Below are 17,407 nucleotides of genomic sequence, written 5' to 3' on the forward strand. Positions count from 1 at the left end.
CAGCCCGGGGGAGGCTCTTTGTCCATGCTTTTCTTCTCTTGGCCCAGGTTTCCTGGGAAGGCAGCATGCGGTGTCGGTGCATTGCCCTGGATCAGTGGCTTGCCCACAGTGCGGGCAGCCGTAGCAACCGGGAGTCTGGGCTGCCGGGCAGGGCCTAGTGGGGAAGTCCCAGGAGCAGCAGGACCTGCCTTTAATTGGAGTTTCTTTAATTTGCTCCCTGGGGAGGGAGGGAGGGAGGGAGGTCTCCCCTGCCACCCTGCTCAGGCCCGGTTTCTTGGGGCCGCTTCTGTGCGAAATCTGGCCCCTCACTAGGCAGATGCCGCCAGGGCCTGTCGTGGCACCGGCTGTCTCCTGCCGCCCAGCCACCCACCCCCGCGGGACCTTTCCCCGCTTGCACCGTCAGCAGGAGAACGGACCTGGCAAAGCTTTCCTGCCGGGGCCTCCCTGGGCTGCCGAGACGCCCCAGGCAGCGCCACGACTCCCGCGGCAAGACAGGTGGGCAGCGCCTCCCCAGCGGCCTCTGGCAGCCCGCGCCCGCCCCAGGGACAGCTCCTCGCAGCCGCCCTTCAGCACCAACGGCGCGGACAGCTCCTCGCCCCGCAAGCCGCCGGCCTGGGCAGGGCTGCCCGCAGCGCCCTCGTTCTGCAACCGGGCGCCCGACGCTGGCATTGGGCGCCCGCTTTGTTTTGGCGGCGGGGTGGGGGCGCCGGGAGGGGCTGGACATTCCTGCGGCCGCCGCCTCCCCCGACCCGGCAGGCTGGAGGTGTCGCGCCGCGCATCCGCAGTGGGGAGGGGGCGCTGTGGAGCCTCGCTCCGCCTTGCCCCTCCTCCCCTTCCCCCTCGCCGCCTCCCGCCGAGTCGCGCCGCGCCGGAGCACGACGGGCTGGTGGGTATTGGCTGCGCCGCCCGCCCCCCCCTCCCCCCCCGCCGCAGCCAGGGCAGGCGCAGAGCCCCCCGCGCTGTTTACCCGGGCCCGGCCGGAGGAAGCGCCAGCGCGCCATGGCAGCTGCGGCTCTTGCCAGCCTCTCCGGGCAGCATCCGCAGTGAAGAGCCGCCGCCGCCGCCGCCGCCCCGACCGGCCTCGCCGCCCCTCGCCTCGCCCGCGGCGCCTCGCCTCTCGCTCGCCTCGGCTCGGCTGCGCGGCCCTGCGCGGCGCCCGGAGAAGATGGCGGATCGGGCGGAGATGTTCTCGCTCTCCACCTTCCACTCGCTCTCGCCGCCCAGCTGCAGGTAAGGCGCCGCCACCGCCGCCCCCGGCCCGGCCGCCCCTCGCCCGCCCCCGCCCGGCCTCCGCGGAGGGGCTGAGCCCGCAGGCAGCCTCCAAGGCCGGGGGGGGGGGGGAGGGCGGAGAGAGAGCGGTGCTGGCCGACGCGGCTCCGAGAGGCTCCCCGGGGCCCCTCCGCAACCCGGGCGGAGAGGCTGGGCCTGGGAGCGGCGGCCGAGGAGGTTCGGCTGGCTGAGCGTTGGGCGGCTCCTCGGAGAAACTGGGCCTGGCCCCCGCCGTCCTCGCGCACCTGGGGTCCCTCCTGCCGACCGCCAAGGGGGTCGCCGGCCGCTCCCTGCCTGCCCTTCCAAGAGGGCCGCTCCGCGTGAGCGCTCCCCCGGAACCCTCCATCCCTGCCTGCCTGCCTGCCTGCTTCTCTTGCCGTCGGGGTGGGGGTGGGCGGCGGCGGCGGCGGCGGCGGCGCTCGGCCCAGATAAAGAGCGAAGCCGCTTCCCTTCCCGCCTGGAGGCCGCAGCAGCGGAGGCATTTCGCGGCTTTCGGGGTGCCGCTTCTTCGTCGCCCATCCGGCCGCCCTTCCTTTCATGGAGCACTTGCCCCCGACTCGGCGGCTCTGGAGCGGTCTCGGAGAAGCCGGACCCCGCCCGTGGCAGCCCCCTCCGGCTCTTGCTTGGGCGCTCTGTGCTCCGAGCTTGGGCCTGGGGTGGGGGACGCTTATCCTGACCCTCCTTCGGAGGGGACTAGGCCAAGCGCTGAGCTTGTTGTGGGGAGAGCGCTTTAGGCCTGTGTGGTCCTGAGAGGGAGCCCTGCTGTTGCCCACCCCACCAATAGGCAAACTGGGCAATGGGCGGACCTCCCGCCCCTCCCCCTTCCTCCTTTCTCTCCTTGCCAGGCTCAGTCTGGCAAGGAGCCGGAGCTGCCACTGAGCTGAGCTCTCCCAGATGAGCAGCAGCCCTCTGCCCCTCTTGGAACCCCTAGCCACGGTGGGGCAGAGGGCTGCATAGTGCCAACCCTGCTTTGTGGGCCCCTTCTTCAAAGCCAAAGAGGGGCTCCAAGAGGAGTTTCCCTTGGCGACCCCCAGAGGCACCGGATGAGCCAGAGCTGATCCTGGAGGGCTCCTTCTAGGAACTGAGGTTCTTATTTGGGGAGAAGGATCCCAAGCCCAGCAGGATCTACAGGGAGGGGCAATCCTTGGGAGCCGGAAATTTGTTGTGGGGAGTTGAGTGGGTCTGTTTGGGCAGGGAGGCCCCAAGGGTGGATCCAGCGGCTGCGAGAGCACCAGGAGCCCCTGGCTGGATTGGGCCCGTCAAGACCCCCGTTTTGGTTTCCCCAGATGCACCCTGGAGATGGGGGAGGCCTCTCATTCTGCTGTGGTTGTTCTCCTGAAGGGCCCTTTGGGGACACCCTGAGACGGGGCTGCAGGGGAACCAGGGTGCCAGGAACCAGGGCACGGCTGGCAGTTGAAGCGTTGGGGAGTCAGATTCAAGCCCACCCCGGCCCCCCAAAATGGCCCCTTTCTCTGCTTACCCAGGTGTGGGATAAAATCAAGGGAGAGCCACCCGCAGCCCACCTTTGGCGTCTGGGGGAAAAAAGGCTGGACATCAATTAAATGGATCCATGGAAAGGGCAGGAATATTGTCAGAGGAATCCTCCTTTGCTCCTTCTGGGATCTCTTCTGAATGAGCAGGGATCCTGCAGATCTGCTTTGGCACAAAGGGAGAGGTGGGGGGAGGGGAATGAGATGAAGGCCAGGATGGAGGGGTCTTTCGCAGATCTTTGGGGCCTGGGCTGAGCCACCCCACTGCACCCCACCCAATATGGAGCCAGCATAGTGCTTCCTGGCCTCCTTAACTCTCAGGGCACTGGCCTTGGCCAACTGGTGGTTACCAAGCACCTGGAGGAGGGGGTGTATTTTGAAGGCAAGAATACAATTGAGGGGGTGGGTTCCATGATTCTGATGAAAGAGAATTGGGTGCCACAAGATGGGAAGAGGTTTGGGTTGTCTTTGGCCTTTTTCTCAGGTGGGGGGCAGTGGAAGGGGCAGAGTAAGGAGAGGAATGGCTCTGGCCAGGACCATCTGTGAGCCCTTTAAGGGAGACTCATGGATGAAGGGGAGATTCTCACGCCCTCTTTCCAGAATCTGGGACAACTGAAAAGACATAACCTGGTAGAGGATGCACACGTACACATGGATGGCCCCAGAGCACATTTAAGAAGCATACTGAAGGGACCCTCAATGGCAGCCTTTCATCCGGCTTCTCTGCTGATGTGCTTGACCCGTTAAGAGGGCAGCCAGGAATGCCAAGGACTTTCTCTGTGAGGAGCTGCTCAGGGCCAAGAAGGAGAGAGGCATTGCTAGATCCCTGGTGGATCCCAAATGGATCCCTGCCCTCTGGAACAGTGTCTTGACCCTTCTGCTCTTTAGGAAGACTTTGAAAAACCCGGCTTTTCCAGCAGGGCAAACGGTGAACTTACCAGGATGTTGATATTTTGCATTTTTATCTTCCTGGGTGCTTTGGCTGTTTTATTGCCTTACCTGCTTGTAAGTTGCTATAGTCAGCTGGGTGGCCATCTTTTCAATCAATCAATCAATCAATCAATCAATCAATCAATCAATCAATCAGGGCCACTATATGTTTTATTCAAAGTTATTGGCCACGGGGGCATAACTGGAGGGAGGGTCCTGCTACTTTGTTGCCCCAGGCCATGTCTGAATGTACCCATGGTGAGAAGGGGGTCCTGGACCAGGAGCCCCATGGGTTAGATTCAGAGATGGCCTGGGGCAACGAGGAAGAGGGAGAGAGGCATGGTCAGAAGGAGCCGGAGAGCTTCAGATGCCCATTGCAGCCCCTCCGGTCCCAGCTCCACAGAAGTCCTGCTCTGACCCTGGGAGGGTCCCCCCATGGGGTTTGCCAAAGAGATTTGTGCAGTGGGGTGGATGTACATGGGCCTCCCTCTGCAGAGGACATCTCATTCCGCCCATAGAGAGGTATCACCTGCCAAGATGAGATCTGGAGATGTTGGAGCACCTCCACAACTCTCTTGAGTTGGTGAAGCCCGTTTGGTAGAGCACACCCAGGCTTTTTGCTTAGCTATTTATTAAATTTATATGCCATCCATTTCACACCTATGGGGAGCAACCTGGCATCCCCACATCATGTCTTCAGAATTTGGGGGCTTAGTAACTGGCATGTATTTACGATGAGGGCAGTGTCCCTGGAGTTGATGGGGGTTTTTAAGAAGAGATTGGACAGCCATTTGTCCTGAATGTCATCGCGTTTCCTGTCCAAGCAGGGGGTTGGACTAGAAGATCTCTAAGGTGCCTTCCAGCTCTGTGATTCTGTCACAGTCACACATCTGGGGTTGTCTCCTTTTGCTTGTGATGTGTACCTCTCCCTCTAGGGTGTTGATCTAGCCTGGATTCGCACAACACACTTAACTAAGTTGTCTTTAGCGTATGCACATTCTGTCGAGCTGCAAAATACTAGAGTTGTCAGACAACTCTAACTTGCTTCACGGACAATGAAGCTGCAGTCAGTATGTCTTTCAGTGACCTGGTTAAGCTGCTGTGAGAATGCGGCCACTGGATCCACTGGCTCTGAAAGTTGATCAGCAACCAAGCGCAGAAACCGAGTCTGGCCTGGTCCAGCTTGGTCTCTGCTGAGTTTAAGCAGGACCTGGAGCTACCAGGAGGGGCCATGTCCTCAGCTAGGAGCCCCCACTTCCATGTTGCATGGAAGGAAAAAAGGATAAGGAGTGACATGAGAGCAGCCTTCCAGTATTTGAGGGGCTGCCATAAAGCGGAGGGAGTCAAGCTATTCTCCAAAGCACCAGAAAACAAGATCAATGGATGGAAACCAACCAAGGAGAGAAGCAACCTAGAACTAAGGAGAAACTTCCTGACAGTGAGGACAATTAACTAGTGGAACAGTTTTTGCCTCCAGAAGTTGTGGTTGCTCCAACACTGGGAGTTTTCAAGAAGGGATTGGACAACCATTTGCCTGGAGTTCTGATACAGGGTCTCCTGCTTGAGCAGGAGGTGGACTAGAAGGCCTCCAGGGTCCCTTCCAACTCTCTTATTCTGTCATTTTAAGTGGCGGCTTCCCTCATCCTCAAGATAGTAAGTGGTGAGGTTTTGCTTCAGCAAGTGAGGAGCTGGGTCAGATCCATTCTTTCTTGAGAAGGATTTTGCCTTCTCTCGGGGGTGGGGGGCTCCAGGGGTGTTTCGCCCAGTAAGACCTTGAAAATGCTGCAAGATGGACATGGTGGCATTATTATCTAATGATTCAGAAGTCAAAACTGAAGGGGGGGAGGGAGGGAGGGAGAGATGGAGGAATGGGGGAAAGATAAGAATTGTGATTGAAGCAGGAATTGTTGCTTGGGAGTTGGAGGGCTGATGCTTCAGCACATGGTGAGGACCAGGAAATCCGATTTATTGATTTGGGGCCTGCAGGTTTCACTGCATGACCCAGATTTGGGGTCAAATGTGCTGCATGAACCTGGCTTTTCAATCAGTCGTGCCACCCACTTCAGCCAAAGATGCTTTAATGGAAACCTTCCAGGACGAATCTTGCTTCTCTCTCTGTCCCCAAAGCATCAATGAATTACACTGGGCAGCCGTGAGGGGCTCTTTCTCAGGCCGGGGGTGTGTGTGCAAGTCTGTGCAGGAGGGGGCAGAGGTGGGGCTCCCCCTCTTTTAGCTCCTTCGGGAGCTAATAGAAGAGGCCCCCCCCTCACTCAGGTGCTGAGGCAAGGGGGGAGGGTAAGTGCTTATTCCTTGTTCAGGCGGGCACAGGTCAAGGTTGCCAACCGGAGGGAACGGGAGCAGCTTTGCCGGGTCAGTTAGTATCCCAAACAAGGCTGGTAATTCCTTGGGCTGCTGAGGGGTGGGGGTCAGGGGGGGCATTGGGATTCTTCTAAGGGGATATTTAGGCATCTCAGCTCCTGGCCTACTTTCTACCCAAGGCAGCTCTTTAGAACCTAGGGGGCCATCTGGGGCTTCTGTTCTTTGCGATTGTGGTGACATTCAGACCAGAACACATACCTCCACCTGCCCTTGGTGTCCCGATCAGGGTCCACTGGCTGACAGAACACAATTAATGTTGCTAGTTACTGGGCAAGATCTGTTTAATTTGCACATACTTTAATCTTGCATTTTATATTTTAAATTTGATGTCCTCTAGTGTGCCTTACTTTAATTGTGGTGCCTCTGATACAAATAAACAAACAGCTCTTTAAAAGACAATGAATTCCAAAATAATTAAAAAGAAGCCAACCCGGAAACAGCCTTAAAATCATGATTTAACCCATCCCAGAGGATGTTTACATTTATGTAAAGCCGCTGGGTGAGATCATCCGTGGCTTTGGGGTGGAGTTCCATCAGTACGCTGATGACACCCAGCTGTACATCTCCACCCCAGGCCACCCCAATGATGCCCTTGAAGTGATGTCCCAGTGCCTGGAGGCCGTGCGGGCCTGGATGGGGAGAAACAGGCTCCGACTCAACCCCTCCAAGACCGAGTGGCTGTGGCTTCCGGCGTCCCGATATAGCCAGCTGATGCCATCGCTGGCTATTGGGGGTGAATCACTCGCCCCCACGGAGAGGGCTCGCAACTTGGGCGTCCTCCTGTACGCACGGCTGTCTTTAGAAGATCATTTGACGGCCGTGGCCAGGGGGGCTTTTTATCAGGTTCGCCTGATACGCCAGTTGCGCCCCTTTCTAGATCGGGACTCCCTACGCACAGTCACTCAGGCACTCGTCACTTCCCGCCTGGACTACTGCAACGCTCTCTACATGGGGCTCCCCCTGGGGTGCACCCGGAGGCTCCAGCTGGTCCAGAACGCGGCCGCGCGGGGGATTATGGGGGCGACGAGGCGCTCCCACGTGACACCTCTCCTGCGCGAGCTGCACTGGCTCCCGGTGGTCTTCCGGGTGCGCTTCAAGGTGTTGGTGACCACCTTTAAAGCGCTCCATGGCTTAGGGCCGGGGTACTTACGAGACCGCCTTCTGCCACCAATAGCCTCCCACCGGCCAGTTCGCTCCCACAGAGTGGGCCTCCTCAGGGTGCCGTCCGCCAGACAATGTCGGCTGGCGACCCCCAGGGGGAGAGCCTTCTCTGTGGCGGCGCCCACCCTCTGGAACATCCTCCCCCCAGAGTTACGTACAATAACAGACCTCCGGATTTTTCGTCGGGCCCTGAAAACCCATTTATTTCAACTAGCTGGGCTGGCTTGAGTCAAATTTTAAACTGATTTTAAATTGGAATGGTTTTAATTACGGCCAACATATTTAATTATTTTAAACAGTTTTTTAGATTTTGTATGTTTTGTATGTATGTCTTGTTTTTACTTTGGCTGTTCACCGCCCTGAGTCCTACATTGGAGAAGGGCGGTATAGAAATTTAAACAAACAAATAAATAAATAAATAATAAATGTTCTCCTGGCGATTCCACAGAGTTACCCTGTGGTAAGATAGGCGGCCAATACATTTTATAAATAAATGAAATACAAATTCATTTCTGAACATGCTACTTTTCCTCTCTGTCTGCCCTTCAAGACCCGGCTCTACCCAGCTTCATCTTTGACAGAGGCTGGAGGCTCCTGGATCAGGACTTCTTTTGATGCTCCCCCGGGGACTCTTGGGGTGACCAAGATTGGCATCTTGGTTTTTTGGGTGTGTGTGTGTGTGTGGTCAGCTGCACTTGTCCTCTTCTTCCTGGCCACCCCCCTGCAAGGGTGGCTGCAGTCCTGTAAAGGCCAGGGGTAATTTGGCTGCCACCATCCTAGGCGTTTTGGTGCCCTTCACTTTCCTCTGCCCCCCCAGGGCTGGCAGAGCCTTCGCTCTGTTGGCACCGGTGGAGCATTATTGCTTGTCAGCTGGCGTCTAGAGCGGGGGGGGGGGGAGGGACCTTGGCCCTTTTATGACTTGTGGACTTCAACTCCCAGAATTATTCCTCTGCCATGCTGGCTCAGGAATTGTGGGAGTTGAAGTCCACAAGCCATAACAGGTCCAAGGTTCCCAACCCCTGCTCTAGAGGCAGGACCGTGGTTTCCCCCATGGATTCCAACCGAGGTGTGTGGGGGCTAAAAGGGGTTGAAGTGCTCCCCCCTGAATTGATGGCTTAAAGTTGCACCCATGGGAGGGACTGTGTCATTACTATAGTTCCCATCAGGCTCTTCCAGGGAACTGAAATAAATCTGAGAGTTCAAAGCCACATTCTGCTTTTGTTATAGAGAAGGAGAAGGGTGGGGGGGGAGTCTGGGCAATTGCATCACAGTTTCCCAGGGAGGAGGCAGCCCATTCCAGAGAGGGGCCCAAGGCAAGAGGTTGCACAGACCCGAGCTGGATGGGGAGGAAGAAAGAAATTCAGAGTAGCCACACTGTAGAATCTCTCATATCTGGTATTTTAGAAGACTGTAGCTTTAGTCTGGCAAGATTATGTCCATTAAGCGCAAGCAAGCAGAGGACTGGATTTCACGGTGTCGTCTTGGGCGTTGGGCCTGGCAAGCCCTTGGAAGTGCTCGTAGCCCAGAGCAGAGAAGCCGGGCCCCTCCTAGGCAGGGAGGTCAGCAACACCCACGGGCGTGTCTAAGGTGGAGACTCACTAGCTCACCTACACCATGCCAGGTGTGTCCAGGGCCTCTCCTTGGCAGCTGCAGATGGGGACGGGCTCCAGGTCAGCCTGGGATGGGCCCCTGCCCTTGTCCCTGAAGACAGCAGCTGGTTAGGAGGGGTCAGTGCTGCCATGAAGCTGCAGCAGCAGGGCAGATGGCTTTGTCTCAGGGTGCCCTTCCGCTCGACATGGGCACGGTGGAGAAAGCAGCTTTGCCATCTCCCCAGGGGTTGGTCCCCGGTGCTCACCAACTCAGTGTTTGCAACGGATGGACTGCTCTGAACTTTGGAGCAACTGCCGAGGAAGGCATGTTTCAGCAAATAAAATTGCAGCTGTGACTGATTCTTTGGGTTTTCAGACATAAACAACTGTGTGAAGCTTAAGTCCTGATTATCATTGGCTGAAAGTCCGTGTGCCAGTTGAATTTCCCTGTTGCGAGAATTGCTGAGGATGCAGCAGCTCCTGGGAATCAGGTGCATTTCGGATCAGGGCTCTGGTTGGCTCTTCAGGTGGGCCAGGATGGGAAGCAGATGCTCCAAGAACGTCTGGGAAGCTGGCAGCCCCCTTGCACCCCAAAGAATCAAGGGGGAGCTGTTTGGAATGGTGGCCTTGCTCAGCTCCCAAGGCTGAGCCATCCTTCCCTTTCTCCTTTACAGTCTCTTAAAATGGTTGCAGTTGCCTTGCAGTCCATTACCTCTTCATCCTCTCTGCATTGTTTAAAAATGCAACATTAATGGGATGATGGAAAGGAGTAAGTGAACAGGGGAAAAATAAAATTGTGAAACCTGATCACATACTCAGATCACAAGGGCTCATAAGGATCAGGCACTTTGCGAGAAATTGGCTCACGTATTACATGCTAAGAAAATAGGAATTCACCCCAAGTCAGAAATGGGAATTGGTCCCACAAGGGAAGCTTCGACCTGCTTGGTTTTCCTTCCTTCCTTCCTTCCTTCCTTCCTTCCTTCCTTCCTTCCTTCCTTCCTTCCTTCCTTCCTTCCTTCCTTCCTTCCTTCCCCTCTCCTTTCCTCTCCTCTCCTCTCCTCTCCTCTCCTCTCCTCTCCTCTCCTCTCCTCTCCTCTCCTCTCCTCTCCCCCTTTCCCCTTCCCTTCCCCTCTCCTCTCCTTGTCTCTCTTCTTTCCTCCCTCCCTCCAAGCTGCCATGGCCTTCTATTTGCCCGCCCCCTCGTGTTCTGGTCCATTTCTGACCTGGTGGTCCACCTGCCACCCTGAAAGTCAGGGTGCTGCCCCTGCAGATACCTTTAGCCTGGGCAGAGAAGAGTGGCTCAGTGCCATGAAGAGGGAAGCCGCAGTCCTGAGGGCAAACAAGCAGAGGTCAGAGAAGGCAACCCAGAACCGGTGGATGAGGACCACCTGGGTTCAGCCACCGGAGCTGAGACAGGCCTCATTTTCTTGTGTTCTGGAATAATGGCCCTTCCCTTGAAATCAGCATAGAATTGCAACCGAGCAGAAATTGGGGTTCTGTCTTTGCTTGCAGAATGCCCCCGTTCTGGTTTCTGAGAGGGAGGGGGAAGGGAAAAGCCTCAGGCAAGGAGGCCATCTGAGCATCCCTGAGCCGGACGGCCAGTGGGCTGCTCTGAATATGGCCGCCGTCTTGGCTAGTGCAGTGAAGGAGGTGGACAAACACAGCAGTTCCGCATCGGAGAGCGGCTGCCTCCACACCAGTCAGGAACCAGGTGTAGAAAGAGTCTCTGGCCATGTTCCTCTCCTGCCCTTGAGCAGCTCCTTTGCAGACGGTGCAGCTGTGCTGACCTTGGTTAAAGCCACCTTTAAATCCAGCTGGGCTGGGAATACCCAGAGGGTCTTCCAAGAACTTCTGGGCAGACTTGAGTCTGGGTCTGCCTTGGTCTACTCCAGAGCTCTCCAAACGTGGCAATGATGGCTGGGGAATTCTGGGAGTTGAAGTCCACAAGTCTTAAAGTTGTTAGGTTTGGAGACCCCTGCTCTACTCCAACCCATGGCTCAGGCACCACACTGGCCTGCTGGAGAAGCCAGGAAAGGGCTTCCCTCCCACTGCTTTGCCAAGCCAGATGTGGCTTCGATCACCAAGGTCCCTTCGGAGGGTTTTTATTTTTCTGCAATGGCACCCTTGGATTTGCCCGGGCATCCTGGCTTCCCCACCCGAGCTGTGTGCTGCTGCCCAAGGAATCAAACAGCTGAAGCAGCTTTATAGTTCACTCCCTTGCCTCATCTTTCAAGCAGAGATCAAGCTGGGACTAAGGAGAAATTTCCTGACAGTGAGAACAATTAACCAGTGGCACAATCTGCCTCCAGAGGTTGAGGGGGTTCCATTACTTGAGGTTTTTAAGAAGAGACTGGACAGCCATTTGTCTGGGGTGGAATAGGGCAAGGGTGTCCACATTTGAGTACTTTAAGACTTGTGGACCTCAACTCCCAGAATTCCCAAGCCAGCAAAGCTGGCTTGGAAATGCTGAGACTTGAAGTCCACAAGTCTTAAAGTTCCAAGGTTGGACATCCCTGGTATGGTGTCCCCTGCCTGAGCAGGAGGTTGGACTACAAGAAGATCTCCAAAGTCCCTTCCAAGCCTGTTATTCTGTTACCCCCAAGGAACGCCCATCTGGCCAGAAATGTGGCCCCACAAGAGCACGTCCCCTTCCTCTGAATTCCCCAGCCCCTTCCTCTGCTGTGCTGCTGGTCTCTTTGTTCCCTATTGTGGGCGGCACAGAGAAGGGCAGCACGACTAGTGAGGGCACTTTGCACATGGCCACTCATGTCTCTCTCTGCAACTATGTAGGTTTTCCCCACTTGGGATCTGGCAATGATTCAAGGACCTCATTTCTGCATCGGTTCAACCTTCAGGATGATTACTCAGCTTTGCAAAGGAGGCCTTTTATTTTTAAGTGGTTCCAACGCCCTGCCAGCCTCATAAAAGGGGCAGGAGAACCACCCAGCCTCCGAAAGCAATCAGAGAACCCGGAACCTGGGCCTGGCCGGTGTCTCATGGGCTGGGTGCCTCCCCCGCCCTCCCAGGATGGGATGCTTGGCAGGACAATAGAGAAGGTTGTTGGAGGGCCCAGTAAATCTACCAGATTATGGTCTGCCGTTAATGCACCCAACAAACTTCCTGTATTTCAAATTCAGTTCAGGGTGATTATAGTCCAAGTGAGTGAATAATTTAAAAATATTTCCAGGATCTCACGAAGCCACTCCTGCTAAAGAATGAATGTCCATCACTCCTGAGCCTTTTTCCATCCTCCTCAGTTTAACAGCATAACAGAGTTGGAAGGGACCTTGGAGGTCATCTAGTCCAACCCCCTGCTCAAGCAGGAGACCCTATGCCATTTCAGAGAAATGGTTATTCAATGTCTTTTTGAAGACCTCCAGTGATGAGACCCTCACAACTTCTGAAGGCAGGTTGTTCCACTGTTCCATTGTTATGTCAGGAAGTTTCTCCTTAGTTCTTTGTTGCTTCTTTCCTCGATGAGTTTCCATCCAGTGTTTCTTGTCCTGCCCTCAGGGGCTTTGGAGCCCCTTCTTCCTGTGGCAACCCCTGAGATATCGAACACCATCAGCCGGTCTGCTCCCTCACCCCACCCTCCAAGGATGACCCAGAGGCCTTAATTTATCCTGGGGACGAAAGGCTGTCCGCCTCTGCGCCTCCCTGCACACCTGCCAAGCACTTCAGAGTTGTGTGAAGGGCACGGCCTGGAAAAATGATGACGTGTCTCAGTATTGACAATAAAAGAGCCACGATATGCTGAAAACGTTAATTGCTGGTATCAGGGATGACCTCATCCTGCTTCTTGGTGCTGGGATGAGGCAGAAATCCCAGGGTTTGGCAGGTGGGCTTCTGGGAGGGGATGGCTGGGAAGATGGAGAGAGGAAAAAGGACCCCAGCCGGGAGGAAGCAGAAAGAGACACAGGTCTTGTCTTAATCGGGGTGGCAGGTTTTGGGCAAGTGGCGACTCTTGCCCACCTCCGTCTGCCAGACACAATGAGCTCTGAAGACGGTGCCACTGGCCAGAAGAGCCAAGCAGAAGGAAAGGGCCAAGGAAGACCATGGTGGGGGGGGGCAGTTGTGTTACTCACAACCGTGAGAGTCCAGCAGAGCTCCAGATGGAGGCAGGTTTCTCACCCACGGAGGGAGGGGGCCGCCATGAGCCCCACCAGAAAGGGCAAATATGTCGAGATGGGTACCCATGACGGGTGGGCTGGTGGGCAAGATCCCCTCCCAGGTGGGCTGGCAAGTTGCCTTACCTGAAGCAGCCCCGAGGATGGGCAGAAAAGGCCCCCTCGCCCAAACCCAGCTTCCCTGTGCCAACTGCAGGTCCCTTCCATCGGGACTGGGGGAGGGGAGGGGGCTCCCCCGTGCTCATCCTCCTCCAGCTGACCTCCAAGGTCAGAGGGCCTGCAGCCCAAGGGCTGCTCTGCTCTGGGCTGAGCTGGGGGCTGCACCAGGGAATGGAAACCTGGTAGAAACGGTGGCTTCCCCTGAGATCTCAGCTGGCTTCTCAAGACCCTCCAAACTGCAGCTGGCCCTTTAAGGCTCTCCAGGCCGGTTGGGCAGAGCAGCCGCTGGGCCCCCAAGGGCTCAGTCCTCTCTCAAGGCAGAAGCATCTCCCCAGGATGCCCAACTGACCCGTTCGTTCGTTCGTTCTCTGCATTTGGCCAGCACGGCTGGGTCTGCCCCACCCTCTGGAAGGCCTTGTGTGGACCCCTCCCCGGAGGGCCTCCTCCAAGCAAGACAATGGCCTCCCAGGGGCTCTGGCCCACTCCAGCCACATTGGGGGTGGGTGGGGAGGGAGACTTTTGCTGCAGTCCTGGCTTTCCATCTCGGTTACATGATTTGAATGTAGAGATTAGGCCAGCATTTCTGGCTTTCAAAGGGCGGTTTCCATAACAACCATGTTCTCATCAGGTTGCTTAACTCTTCCACCGCTGGACCAGCCTCTCCGCCTAAGTGGACTTCCCCCAGGATGGGTGCTGGAGGGGCACGTTTGGCTTCCCCTTCTCCATTTAGGCAGCCACCATGGGGGAGGTAGCAAGGGCAGGGCAGGAAGCAGGCTGAGCCTCAAAGGTCAGGAGATGCCCAGGGAGGGTTGGGGTTTCTGCTCCAGCAAAAGAGGCTCTGAGGTCCCCCAAGGAGGGGGGGGGTGAGGGAGAACGGGTCTCCCCCTCCCTAATCAGCCACCGGCTCAGCTGTTGCAATTAAGGCTAATTGCAGGAAGGAGAGCGAAGGGCCGCCTGTTTTTCCAGGCCCAGCAGGTCCCCTGGCAGGTGAGGAGGGGGGAGGGAAAGGAGGGAGGGAGGGAGGGTGAGGCAGCCGGTGGTTTCCGGGCTTCATGGGAGTCTCCTCCTGCTTCCCTTGTAGACCCTCCCAGGACATCAGCCTGGAAGAATTTGACGATGAGGACCTGTCCGAGATCACAGACGATTGCGGCATCGGCCTGAATTATGATTCGGATCACAATGAGAAGGTGAGAGAAGCTGGCGGGTGGGAGGGGCTGGCAAGGGGGGGTGTCTGCCCCTCTCCTTTTGCACTGGGGGACCTCGCAGTTCACCTCCCCTCTTGCTGCAGGATCTGCCCCTTGATGGAGAGCCTGGCTGGTTTGCTTGCGGGAGCCATCCACAGGCCTTCGTCCATCCACCATCAACCCTCCCAGGAGACCCTCCGTGGGGGAGGGGGCAGGGGGGCAGAGCGCCTGCTCTCTTCTTTAAAGGGCAGCTGCTGGTTCAAAAGAGGCAGACAGGGTGGGGGGTGGGGAGCCTGGCTTGACCCTGGGTGGGGGGCTCCTGCTGGTCAGTGGGGTCTTGTCCCTGCCTGGACTGGACGTTTGGGTCACAGCAGCAACAAGGAAAAGAGAATTGAGACTCAACGCAGAGACCACCCACCCAAGTTGGTCCCGGGGGAGGCCATGAGCAGGGTGCAGGCAGGGAAGTGACCCACCAGGAGGCTGAATCAGCTTTGGAGGGATCCGACTCTCCAGTCCAGGCCATTGAGCCAAGCGCCCCCCCTTCTCCCAAATGAAAACCCTCATTAAAGACCCCCAGGAGCCCCCCAGGAATGTGAGTTCCCTGCCTGCCAATCCAGATCTCTCTCTCTCTCTCTCTCTGATCATTATCATCATGATTTGGGGATCCTTGAAAAAGACCAGCACAGATTCCAGCAGCCGGGTCTACTGTCCCACCAGACCAGGGGTGACATGCTCCCCGTTTGGACCGGCTCGGGCGAGTAGGTAGCAATGGCGGTGGGCAGTTCGGAGAACCGGTAGCAAAAATCCCTGCCCCCGCCCCCCATGCTCAGCTGAGCCGCACAATCATCATCCCAGCTGAGTTGCCTGATCATCAGAGGGTTTTTTAAAAGGCAACTCAGCTGGGATGGTCAGAGCCTTTTGAAAGCATTTTTTTACATGGTTTTACATGTAAAAAATGGTTTTAAAAGTAAAAAAAAAAAAATTGGCCACGCCCACCCAGTCACATTACCCCCCCCCCCCCCCAAGCCACGCCCACAGAACCGGTAGTAACAAATTTTAGATTTCACCCCTGCACCAGACCCCCTAGAGAGGCTGCAAGACAGATCAGCCTTCTTGCATTCAAAGTGGCTGCCTACCCTGCCCCCTGCCAGGTCACACACACACACACACACACACCCCAATTTCCCCTTTGTTTGCCTGAAAAAGCAGCCCGTCAGGCAGTGATTAGCACGGCCACCGCCCCCCACCCCCACGGAAGGATGTTAATGCAATTCCTGGGGGCTCCCCAAGGAAGGTGGGTTGCCCATTGCTGCTGGGTGGGGGGCTCCTGCTGGGTTCCTTCTTCAAGGGAGGGGGGGTTGAGAAGAGCTGGGTTCTTCTCCCACGCCTCCCCATGGCTGCAAGAGATTGGGTGCTGTTAAGGCCAGACTCAGGCTGGACAGAGGGACCTTGTGCCCCTGGGCTGCTCTTGGGGGAAGCCGGGATCCTCCTTGGGATTCTCAGCTAATTTGGTCTTTGTGCACCAAACCTACCCAATTTGCCCTATCATCCAGTCCCTGCCCCCCCAGCCCCACCACCGTCTTCCTCCTCCTCCTCCTCCTCCTCCTGAGTTGCTGCTGAACCTCCTATCCAAAGGAGTGGGAGGGAGGCTTTCCCTCCCCAGGGATGGAGGCTCCTAAATGAGCCATCCTTCCCTATTTCCTGCCTTTGCTGGCCTGTATCTCTGCTCCCCTGAAGACCCAGCCCCCCAATCTGGATGCAGCCCCCAGGCAGCTCTTGGCAAGGCCAGTCCTCCACCTGGCAGGGTCTGTGGGTGGTTTGGGGGCCGGCTGGGCTTGAGCCCCTTTGCCTGTGGGGAGGGGGGTTGGTCACCTATGGCCCAACCACAAGACCCCCTCAGCGGCCTCTGACCAGAAATGGTGAGACTGCTGGCAGCACAGGGAAAAGGTTTCCTCCTCCCTTGTCTGAATGCCCTTGGCCTAAAAACAGAAGACAGCCGGGGGGGGGGGCGTGCAAAGGGTCTTCTGGGTGGGGGTGGGTGGGACGTGAATGCTGCCAGTCAACCTTCCTGAGGAAGGGGGCCCCCAGCCCAGTTGAGAGATGTCCTGCAGGACCCTTGAGCCCAGAGCTGCTCATGGCCCGGCTCAGTGGGCCGCCCCCCCATGGCCAAGATCTTCCTTTGCTTCCACCCAGGACTGCTTGGGGCTGGGCAGGGGGGAGCAGCCCCACCCCACCTGCACCTTCCAGGAAGACTTCCAGGAGTTTGAGATGATCGATGACAATGAAGAGGAAGAAGAAGAGGAGGGGCTGGAAGAGGCACCCCCCTCCCCTTCGGGGTCGCTGATACCTTCGCCCACCCCCGAGGACCCCCAGAAGCTTCGTCCCACCACCCTCAATTTGACAGTCACAAGCACCCAGGTGAGGCTCTGCCCACCCACCGTGGGCTTTGCACAGCCAGGCCGGGGAGGGGAACTGAGGCTGAGAGGGCTGCAGCCAGGTGGGGGGGGGCAGTGGGGAAGCAGCTTTGCTCTCAGAAAGGGGGGTGGGGGTGGGGCATCTGGGTCGGATTTCAGACATGAGCTTGGAAGGCGCATCCGGTATGGAGCTTGGGATGGGAAGCCCAGGGGCTCCTACACAGGGAGTCCTCGACTTACGATTGTTTGTTTAGTGACCGAAGTGACAACAGCACTGAAAAGGTGACCTAGGGCCGATGACCATTGCAGCATCCTCAGGGATGCTTGGCAACAGACTCCCATTTATGACGGCTGCAGTGTCCTGGGGGCTCACGCAACCCCCTTTTGCGACCTCCGGACAAACGAAGTCAAGGGGGAAGCCAGATTCACTTAAGAACCGTTTTACTAACTTAAGAACTGCAGTGATTCACTTAGTAAATTTAGCAAGAAAAGTCATTAAATGGGGCAAAACACACTTAACAGCAGAAACATTTGGGTCAATTGTGGTCGTAAGTCGAGGACTACCTGTACGAAGAGAGATGCATCCGTCCAGCAGAAAGGTTGCTGGCCGAGTGGGGTTGGGGGTTGGGAGGACCCTGAGCTGCTTTGTGCAGGAGGCTGCCCAGGGCGTCCCCAGGCAGTGAGGGCCTCAGGGCTCCTGCC

The 17,407-nt window shown here is 57.0% G+C and overlaps 1 protein-coding gene across 1 annotated transcript in view; it reads left to right on the top strand.

Annotated features, from left to right (window-relative positions):
* Window positions 1-789: 789 nt before the first annotated feature.
* MAPK8IP2 (mitogen-activated protein kinase 8 interacting protein 2) overlaps window positions 790-17,407 on the top strand; it is a 34,550-nt gene continuing 17,932 nt past the window's right edge. The window contains exons 1-3 of the mRNA XM_034430063.3: window positions 790-1,230; window positions 14,189-14,294; window positions 16,485-16,709. Coding sequence (XP_034285954.2) covers window positions 1,166-1,230; window positions 14,189-14,294; window positions 16,485-16,709 — 396 coding nt within the window. The 5' untranslated portion in view covers window positions 790-1,165. The remainder of the gene's footprint in view (window positions 1,231-14,188; window positions 14,295-16,484; window positions 16,710-17,407) is intronic.

The sequence above is a fragment of the Pantherophis guttatus genome, chromosome 7, assembly GCF_059756535.1.
Source record: "Pantherophis guttatus breed Tessera chromosome 7, ASM5975653v1, whole genome shotgun sequence".
NCBI classification, from domain to species: Eukaryota; Metazoa; Chordata; class Lepidosauria; order Squamata; family Colubridae; genus Pantherophis; species Pantherophis guttatus.